The sequence below is a fragment of the Pristiophorus japonicus genome, chromosome 23, assembly GCF_044704955.1.
Source record: "Pristiophorus japonicus isolate sPriJap1 chromosome 23, sPriJap1.hap1, whole genome shotgun sequence".
NCBI classification, from domain to species: Eukaryota; Metazoa; Chordata; class Chondrichthyes; family Pristiophoridae; genus Pristiophorus; species Pristiophorus japonicus.
The window spans coordinates 4,077,535-4,094,233 of record NC_091999.1 but is presented as its reverse complement, the minus strand read 5'-3'; the positions used below and the strand labels follow the sequence as shown (position 1 = coordinate 4,094,233).

The 16,699-nt window shown below is 57.9% G+C and overlaps 1 protein-coding gene across 1 annotated transcript in view; it reads left to right on the top strand.

The window, feature by feature from the left end:
- LOC139235691 (zinc finger protein 436-like) overlaps positions 1–15,417 on the top strand; it is a 32,456-nt gene extending 17,039 nt beyond the window's left edge. The window contains exon 2 of the mRNA XM_070866729.1: positions 12,766–15,417. Coding sequence (XP_070722830.1) covers positions 12,766–14,530 — 1,765 coding nt within the window. The 3' untranslated portion in view covers positions 14,531–15,417. The remainder of the gene's footprint in view (positions 1–12,765) is intronic.
- The last annotated feature ends 1,282 nt before the right edge of the window (positions 15,418–16,699 follow it).

The window sequence follows — 16,699 nt, the reverse complement described above, 5'->3', positions numbered from 1 at the left end:
TCTCCCCAATCTCTCTCTCTCTCCTCAGTCTCTTTCACTCTCTCTCCCCAGTCAGTCTCTCTCGCTTCTCAGTCTCTCTCTATCTCTCTCTGTCTGTCTCTCTCTCTCTCTCCCCAGTCTCTCTCTCCCTAGTCTCTCTCTGTCTCTCTCTCTCTCTCTTCCCCAGTCTCTCTCTCTCCGAAGTCTCTCTCTCCCTAGTTGCTCTCTGTCTCTCTCTCTCTCTCTCTTTTCCCCAGTCTGTGTCTCTCTCTCTCAGTCTCTCTCGCTCTCTTACTGTTTCTCTCTCTACCCCAGTCTCTCTCTCTTTCTCTCTCTTTCCCCAGTCTCTCCCTCTCGCACTGTTTCTCTCTCCCTCTCACCCAGTCTCTCTCTCTCTCTTCCCCCAGTCTCTCTCGCTCTCACATCTGTCTCTGTCTCTCTCTCCCCAGTCACTCTCTCCCCCCAGTCTATCTCTCTCTCTCCCCCAGTCTCTCTGGCTCCCCAGTCTATCTCTCTCTCTCCCCAGTCTCTCTCCCTCCCCAGTCTCTCTCTCCCCAGTCACTCTCTCTCCCCAGTCTCTCTCTCTCTCTCCCCAGTCTCTCTCTCTCTCTCCCCAGTCTCTCTCCCTCCCCAGTCTCTCTCTCTCCCCAGTATCTCTCTCTCTCTCTCTCCCCAGTCTCTCTCTCTCCCCAGTCTCTGTCCCTCCCCAGTCACTCTCTCTCCCCAGTCTCTCTCTCTCCTCAGTCTCCCTCCCTCCCCAGTCTCTCTCCCTCCCCAGTCTCTCTCTCTCCCCAGTATCTCTCTCTCTCTCTCTCCCCAGTCTCTCTCTCTCCCCAGTCTCTCTCCCTCCCCAGTCTCTCTCTCTCCCCAGTCTCTCTCTCCCCAGTCTCTCTCCCTCCCCAGTCTCTCTCTCTCCCCAGTCGCTCTCCCTCCCCAGTCTCTCTCTCCCCAGTCACTCTCTCTCCCCAGTCTCTCTCTCTCTCTCCCCAGTCTCTCTCTCTCTCTCCCCAGTCACTCTCTCTCCCCAGTCTCTCTCTCCCCAGTCTCTCTCTCTCCTCAGTCTCTCTCTCTCCCCAGTCTCTCTCTCCCCAGTCTCTCTCCCTCCCCAGTCTCTCTCTCTCCCCAGTCTCTCTCTCTCCCCAGTCTCTCTCTCTCCCCAGTCTCTCTCTCTCCCCAGTCTCTCTCCCTCCCCAGTCTCTCTCTCTCCCCAGTCTCTCTCTTTCCCCAGTCTCTCTCTCCCCAATCTCTCTCCCTCCCCAGTCTCTCTCTCTCCCCAGTCTCTCTCTCTCCCCAGTCTCTCTCCCTCCCCAGTCTCTCTCTCTCCCCAGTCTCTCTCTCTCCCCAGTTTCTCTCTCTCCCCAGTCTCTCTCTCTCCCCAGTCTCTCTCTCCCCCCAGTCTCTCTCTCTCCCCAGTCTTTCTCCCTCCCCAGTCTCTCTCTCTCCCCAGTCTCTCTCCCTCCCCAGTCTCTCTCTCTCCCCAGTCTCTCTCTCTCCCCAGTCTCTCTCTCTCCCCAGTCTCTCTCCCTCCCCAGTCTCTCTCTCTCCCCAGTGTCTCTCCCTCCCCTGTCTCTCTCTCTCCCCAGTCTCTCTCTCCCCGCAGTCTCTCTCCCCCCAGTCTCTCTCTCTCTCCCCAGTCTATCTCTCTCTCTCTCCCAAGTCTCTCTCCCTCTCTCCCCAGTCTCTCTCTCTCCCCAGTCTCTCTCTCTCTCTCTCCAGTCTATCTCTCTCTCTCTCCAGTCTATCTTTCTCTCTCCCCCAGTCTCTCTCTCTGCCCAGTCTATCTCTCTCTCTCCCGTCTATCTCTCTCTCTCTCCCCAGTCTCTCTCCCCCAGTCTCTATCTCTGCCCAGTCTATCTCTCTCTCTGCCCAGTCTATCTCTCTCTCTCCCCAGTCTATCTCTCTCTCTCTCCCCAGTCTCTCTCCCTCCCCAGTCGATCTCTCTCTCACTCCCCAGTCTCTCTCTCTCCCCAGTCTCTCTCTCTCCCCAGTCTCTCTCCCGTCCCAGTCTCTCTCTCTCCCCAGTGTTTCTCTCTCTCTCTCTCTCTCCCCAGTCTATCTCTGTCTCTCTCTCTCCCCAGTCTATCTCTCTCTCTCTCCCCAGTCTATCTCTCTCTCTCTCTCCCCAGTCTATCTCTGTCTCTCTCTCTCCCCAGTCTATCTCTCTCTCTCTCCCCAGTCTATCTCTCTCTCTCCCCAGTCTATCTCTCTCTCTCCCCAGTCTATCTCTCTCTCTCCCCAATCTCTCTCTCTCTCCCCAGTCGCTCTCTCTCTCTCCCCAGTCTATCTCTCTCTCTCCTCAGTCTATCTCTCTCTCTCTCCCCAGTCACTCTCTCTCTCTCTCCCCAGTCTATCTCTCTTTCTCCCCAGTCTATCTCTCTCTCTCCCCAGTCGCTCTCTCTCTCTCTCCCGAGTCTATCTCTCTCTCTCCCCAGTCTATCTCTCTCTCTCTCCCCAGTCTATCTCTCTCTCTCCCCAGTCTATCTCTCTCTCTCCCCAGTCTATCTCTCTCTCTCCCCAATCTCTCTCTCTCTCCCCAGTCGCTCTCTCTCTCTCCCCAGTCTATCTCTCTCTCTCCTCAGTCTATCTCTCTCTCTCTCCCCAGTCACTCTCTCTCTCTCTCCCCAGTCTATCTCTCTTTCTCCCCAGTCTATCTCTCTCTCTCCCCAGTCGCTCTCTCTCTCTCTCCCGAGTCTATCTCTCTCTCTCCCCAGTCGCTCTCACTCTCTCTCCCCAGTCTCTCTCTCTCTCTCCCCAGTCGCTCTCTCTCTCTCTCCCCAGTCTCTCTCCCTCTCTCTCCCCAGTCTCTCTCACTCCCTCCCCAGTCTCTCTCCGTCCCCAGTCTCTTTCTCTCCCCAGTCTATCTCTCTCTCTCTCCCCAGTCTCTCTCTCTCCCCAGTCTCTCTCTCTCCCTCCCCAGTCTCTCTCCCTCCCCAGTCTCTCTCTCTCCCCAGTCTATCTCTCTCTCTCTCCAGTCTCTATCTCTCTCCCCAGTCTCTCTCTCTCCCCAGTCTATCTCTCTCTCTCTCCAGTCTATCTCTCTCTTTCTCTCTCCAGTCTATCTCTCTCTCTCTCTCTCCAGTCTATCTCTCTCTCTCTCCAGTCTATCTCTCTCTCTCTCTCTCCAGTCTATCTCTCTCTCTCTCCCCAGTCTCTCTCTCTCCCCAGTCTATCTCTCTCACTCTCCCTCACTCTCCAATCTGTCTCTCTCTCTCTCTCGCCAATCTCTCTCTCTCTCCTCAGTCTCTTTCACTCTCTCTCCCCAGCCAGTCTCTCTCGCTTCTCAGTCTCTCTCTATCTCTCTCTGTCTCTCTCTCTCTCTCTCTCTCCCCAGTCTCTCTCCCGCCCCAGTCTATCTCTCTCCCCAGTCTATCTCTCTCTCTCTCTCTCTCACTCTCCAATCTGTCTCTCTCTCTCTCCCCAGTCTCTCTCTCTCCCCAGTCTCTCTCCAGCCCCAGTCTATCTCTCTCCCCAGTCTATCTCTCTCTCTCTCTCTCTCACTCTCCAATCTGTCTCTCTCTCTCCCCAGTCTCTCTCTCTCCCCAGTCTCTCTCCCGCCCCAGTCTATCTCTCTCCCCAGTCTATCTCTCTCTCTCTCTCACTCTCCAATCTGTCTCTCTCTCTCTCTCCCCAATCTCTCTCTCTCTCCTCAGTCTCTTTCACTCTCTCTCCCCAGTCAGTCTCTCTCGCTTCTCAGTCCCTCTCTATCTCTCTCTGTCTGTCTCTCTCTCTCTCTCCCCAGTCTCTCTCTCCCTAGTCTCTCTCTGTCTCTCTCTCTCTCTCTTCCCCAGTCTCTCTCTCTCCGAAGTCTCTCTCTCCCTAGTTGCTCTCTGTCTCTCTCTCTCTCTCTTTTCCCCAGTCTGTGTCTCTCTCTCTCAGTCTCTCTCGCTCTCTTACTGTTTCTCTCTCTACCCCAGTCTCTCTCTCTTTCTCTCTCTCTCCCCAGTCTCTCCCTCTCGCACTGTTTCTCTCTCCCTCTCACCCAGTCTCTCTCTCTCTCTCTCTTCCCCCAGTCTCTCTCGCTCTCACATCTGTCTCTGTCTCTCTCTCCCCAGTCACTCTCTCCCCCCAGTCTATCTCTCTCTCTCCCCCAGTCTCTCTGGCTCCCCAGTCTATCTCTCTCTCTCCCCAGTCTCTCTCCCTCCCCAGTCTCTCTCTCCCCAGTCACTCTCTCTCCCCAGTCTCTCTCTCTCTCTCCCCAGTCTCTCTCTCTCTCTCCCCAGTCTCTCTCCCTCCCCAGTCTCTCTCTCTCCCCAGTATCTCTCTCTCTCTCTCTCCCCAGTCTCTCTCTCTCCCCAGTCTCTCTCCCTCCCCAGTCTCTCTCTCTCCCCAGTCTCTCTCTCTCCTCAGTCTCTCTCCCTCCCCAGTCTCTCTCTCTCCCCAGTCTCTCTCTCCCCAGTCTCTCTCCCTCCCCAGTCTCTCTCTCTCCCCAGTCTCTCTCTCCCCAGTCTCTCTCTCTCCCCAGTCTCTCTCTCTCCCCAGTCTCTCTCTCTCCCCAGTCTCTCTCCCTCCCCAGTCTCTCTCTCTCCCCAGTCTCTCTCTCTCCCCAGTCTCTCTATCCCCAATCTCTCTCCCTCCCCAGTCTCTCTCTCTCCCCAGTCTCTCTCTCTCCCCAGTCTCTCTCCCTCCCCAGTCTCTCTCTCTCCCCAGTCTCTCTCTCTCCCCAGTTTCTCTCTCTCCCCAGTCTCTCTCTCCCCCCAGTCTCTCTCTCCCCCCAGTCTCTCTCCCTCCCCAGTCTCTCTCTCTCCCCAGTCTTTCTCCCTCCCCAGTCTCTCTCTCTCCCCAGTCTCTCTCCTCCCCAGTCTCTCTCTCTCCCCAGTCTCTCTCCCTCCCCTGTCTGTCTCTCTCCCCAGTCTCTCGCTCTCCCCAGTCTCTCTCTCCCCCCAGTCTCTCTCCCTCGCCAGTCTCTCTCTCTCCCCAGTCTCTCTCCCTCCCCAGTCTCTCTCTCTCCCCAGTCTCTCTCTCTCCCCAGTCTATCTCCCTCCCCAGTCTTTCTCTCTCCCCAGTCTATCTCTCTCTCTCTCCCCAGTCAATCTCTCTCTCTCCCCAGTCGCTCTCTCTCTCTCTCCCCAGTCGCTCTCTCTCTCCCCAGTCGCTCTCTCTCTCTCTCCCCAGTCGCTCTCTCTCTCTCCCCAGTCTATCTCTCTCTCTCCCCAGTCTATCTCTCTCTCTCCCCAGTCTATCTCTCTCTCTCCCCAATCTCTCTCTCTCTCCCCAGTCGCTCTCTCTCTCTCCCCAGTCTATCTCTCTCTCTCCCCAGTCTATCTCTCTCTCTCTCCCCAGTCGCTCTCTCTCTCTCTCCCCAGTCTATCTCTCTTTCTCCCCAGTCTATCTCTCTCTCTCCCCAGTCGCTCTCTCTCTCTCTCCCCAGTCTATCTCTCTCTCTCCCCAGTCGCTCTCACTCTCTCTCCCCAGTCTCTCTCTCTCTCTCCCCAGTCGCTCTCTCTCTCTCTCCCCAGTCTCTCTCCCTCTCTCTCCCCAGTCTCTCTCTCTCCCTCCCCAGTCTCTCTCCGTCCCCAGTCTCTTTCTCTCCCCAGTCTATCTCTCTCTCTCTCCCCAGTCTCTCTCTCTCCCCAGTCTCTCTCTCTCCCTCCCCAGTCTCTCTCCCTCCCCAGTCTCTCTCTCTCTCCAGTCTCTCTCTCCCCGCAGTCTCTCTCCCCCCAGTCTCTCTCTCTCTCCCCAGTCTATCTCTCTCTCTCTCCCAAGTCTCTCTCCCTCTCTCCCCAGTCTCTCTCTCTCCCCAGTCTCTCTCTCTCTCTCTCCAGTCTATCTCTCTCTCTCTCCAGTCTATCTCTCTCTCTCCCCCAGTCTCTCTCTCTGCCCAGTCTATCTCTCTCTCTCCCGTCTATCTCTCTCTCTCTCCCCAGTCTCTCTCACCCAGTCTCTATCTCTGCCCAGTCTATCTCTCTCTCTGCCCAGTCTATCTCTCTCTCTCCCCAGTCTATCTCTCTCTCTCTCCCCAGTCTCTCTCCCTCCCCAGTCTATCTCTCTCTCACTCCCCAGTCTCTCTCTCTCCCCAGTCTCTCTCTCTCCCCAGTCTCTCTCCCGTCCCAGTCTCTCTCTCTCCCCAGTGTTTCTCTCTCTCTCTCTCTCCCCAGTCTATCTCTGTCTCTCTCTCTCCCCAGTCTATCTCTCTCTCTCTCCCCAATCTATCTCTCTCTCTCTCTCCCCAGTCTATCTCTATCTCTCTCTCTCCCCAGTCTATCTCTCTCTCTCTCCCCAGTCTATCTCTCTCTCTCCCCAGTCTATCTCTCTCTCTCCCCAGTCTATCTCTCTCTCTCCCCAATCTCTCTCTCTCTCCCCAGTCGCTCTCTCTCTCTCCCCAGTCTATCTCTCTCTCTCCCCAGTCTATCTCTCTCTCTCTCCCCAGTCGCTCTCTCTCTCTCTCCCCAGTCTATCTCTCTTTCTCCCCAGTCTATCTCTCTCTCTCCCCAGTCGCTCTCTCTCTCTCTCCCCAGTCTATCTCTCTCTCTCCCCAGTCGCTCTCACTCTCTCTCCCCAGTCGCTCTCTCTCTCTCTCCCCAGTCGCTCTCTCTCTCTCTCCCCAGTCTCTCTCCCTCTCTCTCCCCAGTCTCTCTCTCTCCCTCCCCAGTCTCTCTCCGTCCCCAGTCTCTTTCTCTCCCCAGTCTATCTCTCTCTCTCTCCCCAGTCTCTCTCTCTCCCCAGTCTCTCTCTCTCCCTCCCCAGTCTCTCTCCCTCCCCAGTCTCTCTCTCTCCCCAGTCTATCTCTCTCTCTCTCCAGTCTCTATCTCTCTCCCCAGTCTCTCTCTCTCCCCAGTCTATCTCTCTCTCTCCAGTCTATCTCTCTCTCTCTCTCTCCAGTCTATCTCTCTCTCTCTCCCCAGTCTCTCTCTCTCCCCAGTCTATCTCTCTCACTCTCTCTCACTCTCCAATCTGTCTCTCTCTCTCTCTCCCCAATCTCTCTCTCTCTCCTCAGTCTCTTTCACTCTCTCTCCCCAGTCAGTCTCTCTCGCTTCTCAGTCTCTCTCTATCTCTCTCTGTCTCTCTCTCTCTCTCTCTCTCTCCCCAGTCTCTCTCCCGCCCCAGTCTATCTCTCTCCCCAGTCTATCTCTCTCTCTCTCTCTCTCTCACTCTCCAATCTGTCTCTCTCTCTCTCCCCAGTCTCTCTCTCTCCCCAGTCTCTCTCCCGCCCCAGTCTATCTCTCTCCCCAGTCTATCTCTCTCTCTCTCTCACTCTCCAATCTGTCTCTCTCTCTCTCCCCAGTCTATCTCTCTCCCCAGTCAGTCTCTCTCGCTTCTCAGTCTCTCTCTAACTCTCTCTGTCTGTCTCTCTCTCTCTCTCTCCCCAGTCTCTCTCTCCCTAGTCTCTCTCTGTCTCTCTCTCTCTCTCTTCCCCAGTCTCTCTCTCTCCGAAGTCTCTCTCTCCCTAGTTGCTCTCTGTCTCTCTCTCTCTCTCTTTTCCCCAGTCTGTGTCTCTCTCTCTCAGTCTCTCTCGCTCTCTTACTGTTTCTCTCTCTACCCCAGTCTCTCTCTCTTTCTCTCTCTCTCCCCAGTCTCTCCCTCTCGCACTGTTTCTCTCTCCCTCTAACCCAGTCTCTCTCTCTCTCTCTCTTCCCCCAGTCTCTCTCGCTCTCACATCTGTCTCTGTCTCTCTCTCCCCAGTCACTCTCTCCCCCCAGTCTATCTCTCTCTCTCCCCCAGTCTCTCTCTCTCCCCAGTCTATCTCTCTCTCCCCAGTCTCTCTCCCTCCCCAGTCTCTCTCTCCCCAGTCACTCTCTCTCCCCAGTCTCTCTCTCTCTCTCCCCAGTCTCTCTCTCTCTCCCCCCAGTCTCTCTCCCTCCCCAGTCTCTCTCTCTCCCCAGTATCTCTCTCTCTCTCTCTCCCCAGTCTCTCTCTCTCCCCAGTCTCTCTCCCTCCCCAGTCTCTCTCTCTCCCCAGTCTCTCTCTCTCCTCAGTCTCTCTCCCTCCCCAGTCTCTCTCTCTCCCCAGTCTCTCTCTCCCCAGTCTCTCTCCCTCCCCAGTCTCTCTCTCTCCCCAGTCTCTCTCCCTCCCCAGTCTCTCTCTCTCCCCAGTCTCTCTCTCTCCTCAGTCTCTCTCCCTCCCCAGTCTCTCTCTCTCCCCAGTCTCTCTCTCCCCAGTCTCTCTCCCTCCCCAGTCTCTCTCTCTCCCCAGTCTCTCTCTCCCCAGTCTCTCTCTCTCCCCAGTCTCTCTCTCTCCCCAGTCTCTCTCTCTCCCCAGTCTCTCTCCCTCCCCAGTCTTTCTCCCTCCCCAGTCTCTCTCTCTCTCCAGTCTCTCTCCCTCCCCAGTCTCTCTCTCTCCCCAGTCTCTCTCCCTCCCCAGTCTCTCTCTCTCCCTCCCCAGTCTCTGGGAGTGGCATGATCCAGTGCAATCCAAAAATAGTTGTGAATATGGAAACAAAGAGAGGACAACCACCCTCCTGCCCATATCCCCCAACCTAACCTTAACCCTAAACCCAACTGTAAATTTAACCAAACCTTAATCCTAACCCCAACCTCAATCTTAATCGTAACCCTCGACTTTAATCCAAATCCCAACCCCAACCTTAATCCCAAACCCATCCTTAATCCTAATCAACGCACTCATGGCTGGCCTCCCACATTCTACCCTACCGTAAACTAGAGGTGATCCAAAACTCGGCTGTCCCGCGTCCTAACTCGCACCGAGTCCCGCTCACCCATCACCCCCTGTGCTCGCTTCCCCCGCGTCCTAACTCGCACCGAGTCCCGCTCACCCATCACCCCCTGTGCTCACTGCCCCGTGTCCTAACTCGCACCGAGTCCCGCTCACCCATCACCCCCTGTGCTCACTGCCCCCGTGTCCTAACTCGCACCGAGTCCCGCTCACCCATCACCCCCTGTGCTCACTGCCCCGCGTCCTAACTCGCACCGAGTCCCGCTCACCCATCGCCCCCTGTGCTCGCTGCCCCCGTGTCCTAACTCGCACCGAGTCCCGCTCACCCATCGCCCCCTGTGCTCGCTGCCCCCGTGTCCTAACTCGCACCGAGTCCCGCTCACCCATCACCCCCTGTGCTCGCTGCCCCCATGTCCTAACTCGCACCGAGTCCCGCTCACCCATCACCCCCTGTGCTCACTGTCCCGTGTCCTAACTCGCTCCCAGTCCCACTCACCCATCACCCGCTGTGCTCGCTGACCTACATTGGCTCCCGGTTAAGCAACGTCTCGATTTCAAAATTCTCAGCCTTGTTTACAAATCCCTCCATGGCCCTCGCCCCCTCCCTATCTCTGTAATCTCCTCCAGCCCCCACAACTCCCCGAGATGTCTGCGCTCCTCTAATTCTGCCTTCCTGACCATCCCTGATTATAATCGCTGCACCATCGGTGGCCGTGCCTTCTGTTGCCTGGGCCCCAACCTCTGGAACTCCCTCCCTAAACCTCTCCGCCTCTCTACCTCTCTCTCCTCCTTCAAGATGCTCCTTAAAACCTGCCTCTTTGACCCAGCTTTTGGTCACCTGCCCTCAGTGTCAAATTTTGTGTCTGATAGTACTGCTGTGAAGTGTCTTGGGACAAGTTGTTGTTGTTGTAGTTAATCCCCAAACCAACCTCAATCCCAAACGGAACCCTAATCCCAACCCCAACCTTAATCCCAACCCCAACCTTAATCCCAAACCCAACCTTAATCCCAAACCCAACCTTAATCCCAAATCTTAACCTTAATCCCAAACCCAACCTTAATCCCAAACCTTAACCTTAATCCCAACCCCAACCTTAAACCCAAACGGAACCCTAATCCCAACCCCAACCTTAATCCCAAACCCAACCTTAATCCCAACACCAACCATAATCCCAAACGGAACCCTAATCCCAACCCCAACCTTAATCCCAAACGGAACCCTAATCCCAACCCCAACCTTAATCCCAAACGGAACCCTAATACCAACCCCAACCTTAATCCCAAACGGAACCCTAATCCCAACCCCAACCTTAATCCCAAACGGAACCCTAATCCCAACCCCAACCTTAATCCCAAACGGAACCCTAATACCAACCCCAACCTTAATCCCAAACGGAACCCTAATACCAACCCCAACCTTAATCCCCAAACCCAACCCTAGTCCCAAACCTTGACCTTAATCCCAACCCCAACCCTAATCCCAAACCCAACCTTAATCCCAACCCCAACCTTAATCCCAAAACTAACGTTAATCCGAAACGCAACCCTAATCCCAAACCCAACCTTAATCGCAAACCTTAACCATAATCCCAAACCCAACCCTAATCCCAAACCCAACATTAATGTTAGTATTAAGGAGTCAGCTATGGCTCAGTGAGCAGCACCCTCGCCTCCGAGTCAGAGGGTTGTGAGCTCACCGTCCCACTCCATATGTTTCAGCACAAGGTCTAGACTAACACGCCTGGTGCCAGTACAGAGGTGTTGCGTTTCCTACATTACAACAGTTCAAACACATATACTTCATTGGCTGTAAAGTGCTTTGGGATGTCGTGTGGTAGTGAAGGGCACGATATAAATGCAAGTTATTTTTTTCTCTACCCGGCACTTGTGGCCTCCCTTCCCCGCTGCAGCTCGCAGATTTCCATCCGCTTGCCATGACTTCCTGTGGTTACAGTAATTATTACGGCCCATCGTGTCCGTGCCGGCCGACCAAGAGCTACCCAGCCGAATCCCACTTTCCCGCTCTGGGTCCGGAGCCCTGTGGGTTACGGCACTTCAGGAGCACATCCAAATGTGGTGAGGGTTTCTGCCTCTTCCCCCCTTTCAGGCCGTGAGTTCCCCCCCAGACCCCCACCACCCTCTGGGTGAAGACATTTCCCCTCAAATCCCCTCTAAACCTCCCCCCCAATTACTTTAAATCTATGCCCCCTGATTGTTGACCCCTCTGCCCAGGGAAACAGGTCCGTCCTATCCACTCTATCCAGGCCCCTCATCATTTTATACACCTCAATCAGGTCTCCCCTCAGCCTCCTCTGTTCCAAGGAAAACAACCCCAGCCTCTCCAATCTTTCCTCATCGCTAAAATTCTCCAGTCCCGGCAACACCCTGGTAAATCTCCTCTGTACCCTCTCCAGTGCAACATCCTGGTAAATCTCCTCTGTACCCTCTCCAGTGCAATATCCTGGTAAATCTCCTCTGTACCCTCTCCAGTGCAACATCCTGGTAAATCTCCTCTGTACCCTCTCCAGTGCAACATCCTGGTAAATCTCCTCTGCACCCTCTCCAGTGCAACATCCTGATAAATCTCCTCTGTATCCTCTCCAGTGCAACATCCTGGTAAATCTCCTCTGTACCCTCTCCAGTGCAACATCCTGGTAAATCTCCTCTGTACCCTCTCCAGTGCAACATCCTGGTAAATTTCCTCTGTACCCTCTCCAGTGCAACATCCTGGTAAATCTCCTCTGCACCCTCTCCAGTGCAACATCCTGGTAAATCTCCTCTGTACCCTCTCCAGTGCAACATCCTGGTAAATCTCCTCTGTACCCTCTCCAGTGCAACATCCTGGTAAATCTCCTCTGTACCCTCTCCAGTGCAACATCCTGGTAAATCTCCTCTGTACCCTCTCCAGTGCAACATCCTGGTAAATCTCCTCTGTACCCTCTCCAGTGCAACATCCTGGTAAATCTCCTCTGTACCCTCTCCAGTGCAACATCCTGGTAAATCTCCTCTGTACCCTCTCCAGTGCAACATCCTGGTAAATCTCCTCTGTACCCTCTCCAGTGCAACATCCTGGTAAATCTCCTCTGTACCCTCTCCAGTGCAACATCCTGGTAAATCTCCTCTGTACCCTCTCCAGTGCAACATCCTGGTAAATCTCCTCTGTACCCTCTCCAGTGCAACATCCTGGTAAATCTCCTCTGTACCCTCTCCAGTGCAACATCCTGGTAAATCTCCTCTGCACCCTCTCCAGTGCAACATCCTGGTAAATCTCCTCTGTACCCTCTCCAGTGCAACATCCTGGTAAATCTCCTCTGTACCCTCTCCAGTGCAACATCCTGGTAAATCTCCTCTGCACCCTCTCCAGTGCAGCATCCTGGTAAATCTCCTCTGTACCCTCTCCAGTGCAACATCCTGGTAAATCTCCTCTGCACCCTCTCCAGTGCAACATCCTAGTCAATCTCCTCTGTACCCTCTCCAGTGCAACATCCTGGTAAATCTCCTTTGTACCCTCTCCAGTGCAACATCCTGGTAAATCTCCTCTGTACCCTCTCCAGTGCAACATCCTGGTAAATCTCCTCTGCACCCTCTCCAGTGCAACATCCTGGTAAATCTCCTCTGTACCCTCTCCAGTGCAACATCCCGGTAAATCTCCTCTGTACCCTCTCCAGTGCAACATCCTGGTAAATCTCCACTGCACCCTCTCCAGTGCAACATCCTGGTAAATCTCCTCTGCACCCTCTCCAGTGCAACATCCTGGTAAATCTCCTCTGCACCATCTCCAGTGCAACATCCTGGTAAATCTCCTCTGTACCCTCTCCAGTGCAACATCCTGGTAAATCTCCTCTGTACCCTCTCCAGTGCAACATCCTGGTAAATCTCCTCTGCACCCTCTCCAGTGCAACATCCTGGTAAATCTCCTCTGCACCATCTCCAGTGCAACATCCTGGTAAATCTCCTCTGTACCCTCTCCAGTGCAACATCCTGGTAAATCTCCTCGGCACCCTCTCCAGTGCAACATCCTGGTAAATCTCCTCTGCACCATCTCCAGTGCAACATCCTGGTAAATCTCCTCTGTACCCTCTCCAGTGCAACATCCTGGTAAATCTCCTCTGTACCCTCTCCAGTGCAATCACGTCCTTCTTGCAATTCATTTTAATTGTCGGCTTATTTTCACAGGGCGCCATCGGAGGGGGAGACGAGAAGCCGCCCAGACAAGTCGTCGCCTCGAGAGCCGCCCGATTCGCCCGGTGGAGCCGAATATGGAGATGAGGTGGGCGGGGCCGAATATGGAGATGAGGCGGGCGGAGCCGGATATGGAGCTAACGTGGGCGGAGCCAGATATGGAGATGACGCAGGCCGAGCCGAATATGGAGATGAGGCGGGCGGAGCCGAACATGGAGATGAGGTGGGCGGAGCCGAACATGGAGATGAGGTGGGCGGAGCCGAACATGGAGATGAGGCGGGCGGAGCCGAATATGGAGATGAGGTGGGCGGAGCCGAACATGGAGATGAGGCTGGCGGAGCCGAATATGGAGATGAGGCGGGCGGAGCCGAACATGGAGATGAGGTGGGCGGAGCCGAACATGGAGCTGAGGCAGGCGGAGCCGAACATGGAGATGAGGCGGGCGGAGTTGAATATGGAGATGAGGTGGGCGGAGCTGAATATGGAGATGAAGCAGGCGGGGCTGAATATGGAGATGAGGCAGGCGGGGCCGAATATGGAGAAGAGGGGGGTGGAGCTGAACATGGAGATGAGGTGGGCGGGGCCGAATATGGAGATGAGGGTGGCGGAGCTGAACATGGAGATGAGGGGGGCGGAGCTGAATATGGAGATGAGGCGGGCGTATCCAAATACGGAGGGGAGCCGGGCGGATCAGAGTACGGGGTGCGGGGGGAGGCGGGGGGAGGGCTGGAGTGCCGGCCCCGGCCGGGGGCGCGGACCCTGGACTGCCCCGTGTGCGGCCGGGCCTTCAAGTCGCGGCTGTGGCTGGAGAAGCACCGGGCGGCCCACGGCCGGGTGTACCAGTGCGGCGAGTGCGGCAAGTGCTTCGGCCGGCCCCACGGGCTGAAGGCCCACCGGCTGGTGCACAGCGGCGAGCGGCCCCACCCCTGCCCGGTGTGCGGCCTGCGCTTCCGCCGGCCCTCGGGCCTGGCCCGGCACCGCTGCAGCAGCCACGGCCGGGCCGGCCTGCCCTACCGCTGCGGCGAGTGCGGCCGGGGCTTTGTCTACCCGTCGGAGCTGGAGAACCACCGGCGGGCCCACTCGGGCGAGCGGCCCTTCGCCTGCGCCGAGTGCGGCAAGCGCTTTGCCAGCTCCTCCCACCTGCTGACCCACCGCCGGGTGCACACCGAGGAGCGGGCCTTCGGCTGCGCGGCCTGCGGCAAGCGCTTCAAGAGCCCCGGCGAGCTGAAGGTGCACGGGCGCACCCACACCGGCGAGCGGCCCTTCCGCTGCGGCCGGTGTGGCAAGGCCTTCGGCCAGTCGTCCAAGCTACTGCGGCACCAGCGGGTGCACACCGGGGAGCGGCCCTACGTGTGCGGCGACTGCGGCAAGGGCTTCGGCGAGTCGGCCCACCTGCTGGCCCACCGGCTGCTGCACACCGGCGAGCGGCCCTACGTGTGCCGGCTGTGCGGCAAAGGCTTCACCGTCTCCTCCTCGCTGCTCACCCACCAGCGGGCCCACTCGGGCGAGCGGCCCTTCGCCTGCGGGGACTGCGGCAAGCGCTTCAGCGGGGCCGACTGCCTGCTGACCCACCGCCGGGTGCACACCGGCGAGCGGCCCTTCGGCTGCCGGCTGTGCGGCAAGCGCTTCACCGTCTCCTCCAACCTGCGCCGCCACCAGCGGGTGCACACCGGGGAGCGGCCCTTCCCCTGCCCCGTCTGTGGCCGGGCCTTCAGCCAGTCCTCCCACCTGCTCAAACACCAGCGGGTGCACGCCTGAGCCCTGCCGCGGGGCGGGGGGGTCCCCAGGGGGGTCCCCGAGGGTCCAGGCCTTCAGACAGTCCTCCCACCTGCTCAAACACCAGCGGGTGCACGCCTGAGCCCTGCCGTGGGAAGGGAGGGTCCCCGGGAGGGACAGTGGGTGTCCCCAGGGGGGTCCCCGAGGGTCCAGCCAGTCCTCCCACCTGCTCAAACACCAGCGGGTGCACGCCTGAGCCCTGCCGCGGGGAGGGGGGGTCCCCGGGGGGTCCCTGAGGGTCCAGCCAGTCCTCTCACCTGCTCAAACACCAGCGAGTGCACGCCTGAGTCCTGCCGTGGGAAGGGGGGGTCCCCGGGAGGGACAGTGGGGGTCCCCAGGGGGGTCCCCGAGGGTCCAGGCCTTCAGCCAGTCCACCCACCTGCTCAAACACCAGCGAGTGCACGCCTGAGCCCTGCCGCGGGGAGGGGGGGTCCCCGGGAGGGGGGGGGGGGAACAGTGGAGGTCCCCAGGGGGGGTCCCCGAGGGTCCAGCCAGTCCTCCCACCTGCTCAAACACCAGCGGGTGCACGCCTGAGCCCTGCCGCGGGGCGGGGGGGTCCCGGGGGGGGACGGTGGGGGTCCCCGAGGGTCCAGCCAGTCCTCCCACCTGCTCAAACACCAGCGGGTGCACGCCTGAGCCCTGCCGCGGGGAGGGGGGGTCCCCGGGGGGTCCCTGAGGGTCCAGCCAGTCCTCTCACCTGCTCAAACACCAGCGAGTGCACGCCTGAGCCCTGCCGCGGGGAGGGGGGGTCCCCGGGAGGGGGGGGGGGGAACAGTGGAGGTCCCCAGGGGGGGTCCCCGGGGGGTCCCCGAAGGTCCAGCCAGTCCTCCCACCTGCTCAAACACCAGCGAGTGCACGCCTGAGCCCTGCCGCGGGGCGCGGGGGGGGGGGGGTCCCCTGGCGGGCTGGGTGGGTTCACCAGGGCGGGCAGGAGGCTTCACCAGGGGGTCGGTGTGGGGGCCGGCGAGGCCAAGCGCCCCCTCGGAGCCCCCCCCCCCACCCCCGAACCTCGCTCCTCTTTCTCTCTCTCTCCCCTCCCTTCTGCCAATGGGAGAGTTGCCATGAACTGGGGGGGGGGGGGGCGGGGGCAGTGGGAGGTAGCATTAACTCGGAGGACGTGGAGAGTTAACGTTCGGGATAGTGGGAGGGGTAGGGATTAGCATTAGCTGGGGCTGGCGGGGGGAGGGGTGAGAGAGAGGGGGCTGGGGGGATGGGTGAGAGTCAGCACTTACTCGGGGGGGAGTGGGAGGCGAGCGAGTTGGCCACAACTGGGGAGGGGGAGAGGAGTGCGAGGAATGGAGGGCTGATTGCCTTGAATGGCAAGGAAGGGGTGGAGTTGTCTCTGCCTGTCAAGTCTAGAGGCGGGTGGGGGGGATGGTGGGATAGACTGCTGATGTGAACAGAGGTTGACACGGAGGCTGGTTGCTTATTCAGAGAGTGACTGCTGAGGGAAGTGAGGTCCTGGCTTTGACTGCTGGAAATCCAAGTCACATTCTTTTCCGCTTTTCATCACGGTTAAAAAGCGAATTATCCTGAAGTGTGGCCGCACTTAAAATGAACCAGAACCCCGTTTCCTTCAGCATTTGGCCGGGCGGGCCCCAGGCCCCCTCCAAAGCGCCCTTCAAAGCGTCCCGTCATTGTCTTGTCGCTCCCCCTTGCGATTTCTTTCGCCTTTTGCAAACTTGACCTAACTCTGGGGCGGAAAGTGGGCCTCGGGAGGCAGGCTCCAGTGGAATCGCAGTGCCGTCCAGCACGGCAAGAGGCCATTCGGCCCATCTTTGAAAGAGGCATTGGCTTCTCCATCCCTGCACCCTCCCCCCCGCTGTTCTTTCCCCCGGAAGCCCCTGCTGATTTTTTTTCCCCCCCCCCCCTTCCTTTACGAGTATCCAATTTCCCCCCCCCCCCCCCCCCACCCTTTTTTTTTTTGAACCTGCTCCCACCGCCCTATCGGGCAGCGCGCTCCAGCCCTTCCCGGCTCGCCGCGCAACGAAAAGCAAATCTCCTCGGCCTCTCCTCTGGTCCTGTTGACGATGGGCCTGAAATCTGTGTGCGTGTCTCTCTCTCTCTCTCTCTCTCTCTCTGGTCACCGGACCCTTCTGCCAACGGGAACAAAATCTCTTACGGCACGGAAGGAGGCCATTTGGGCCCGTC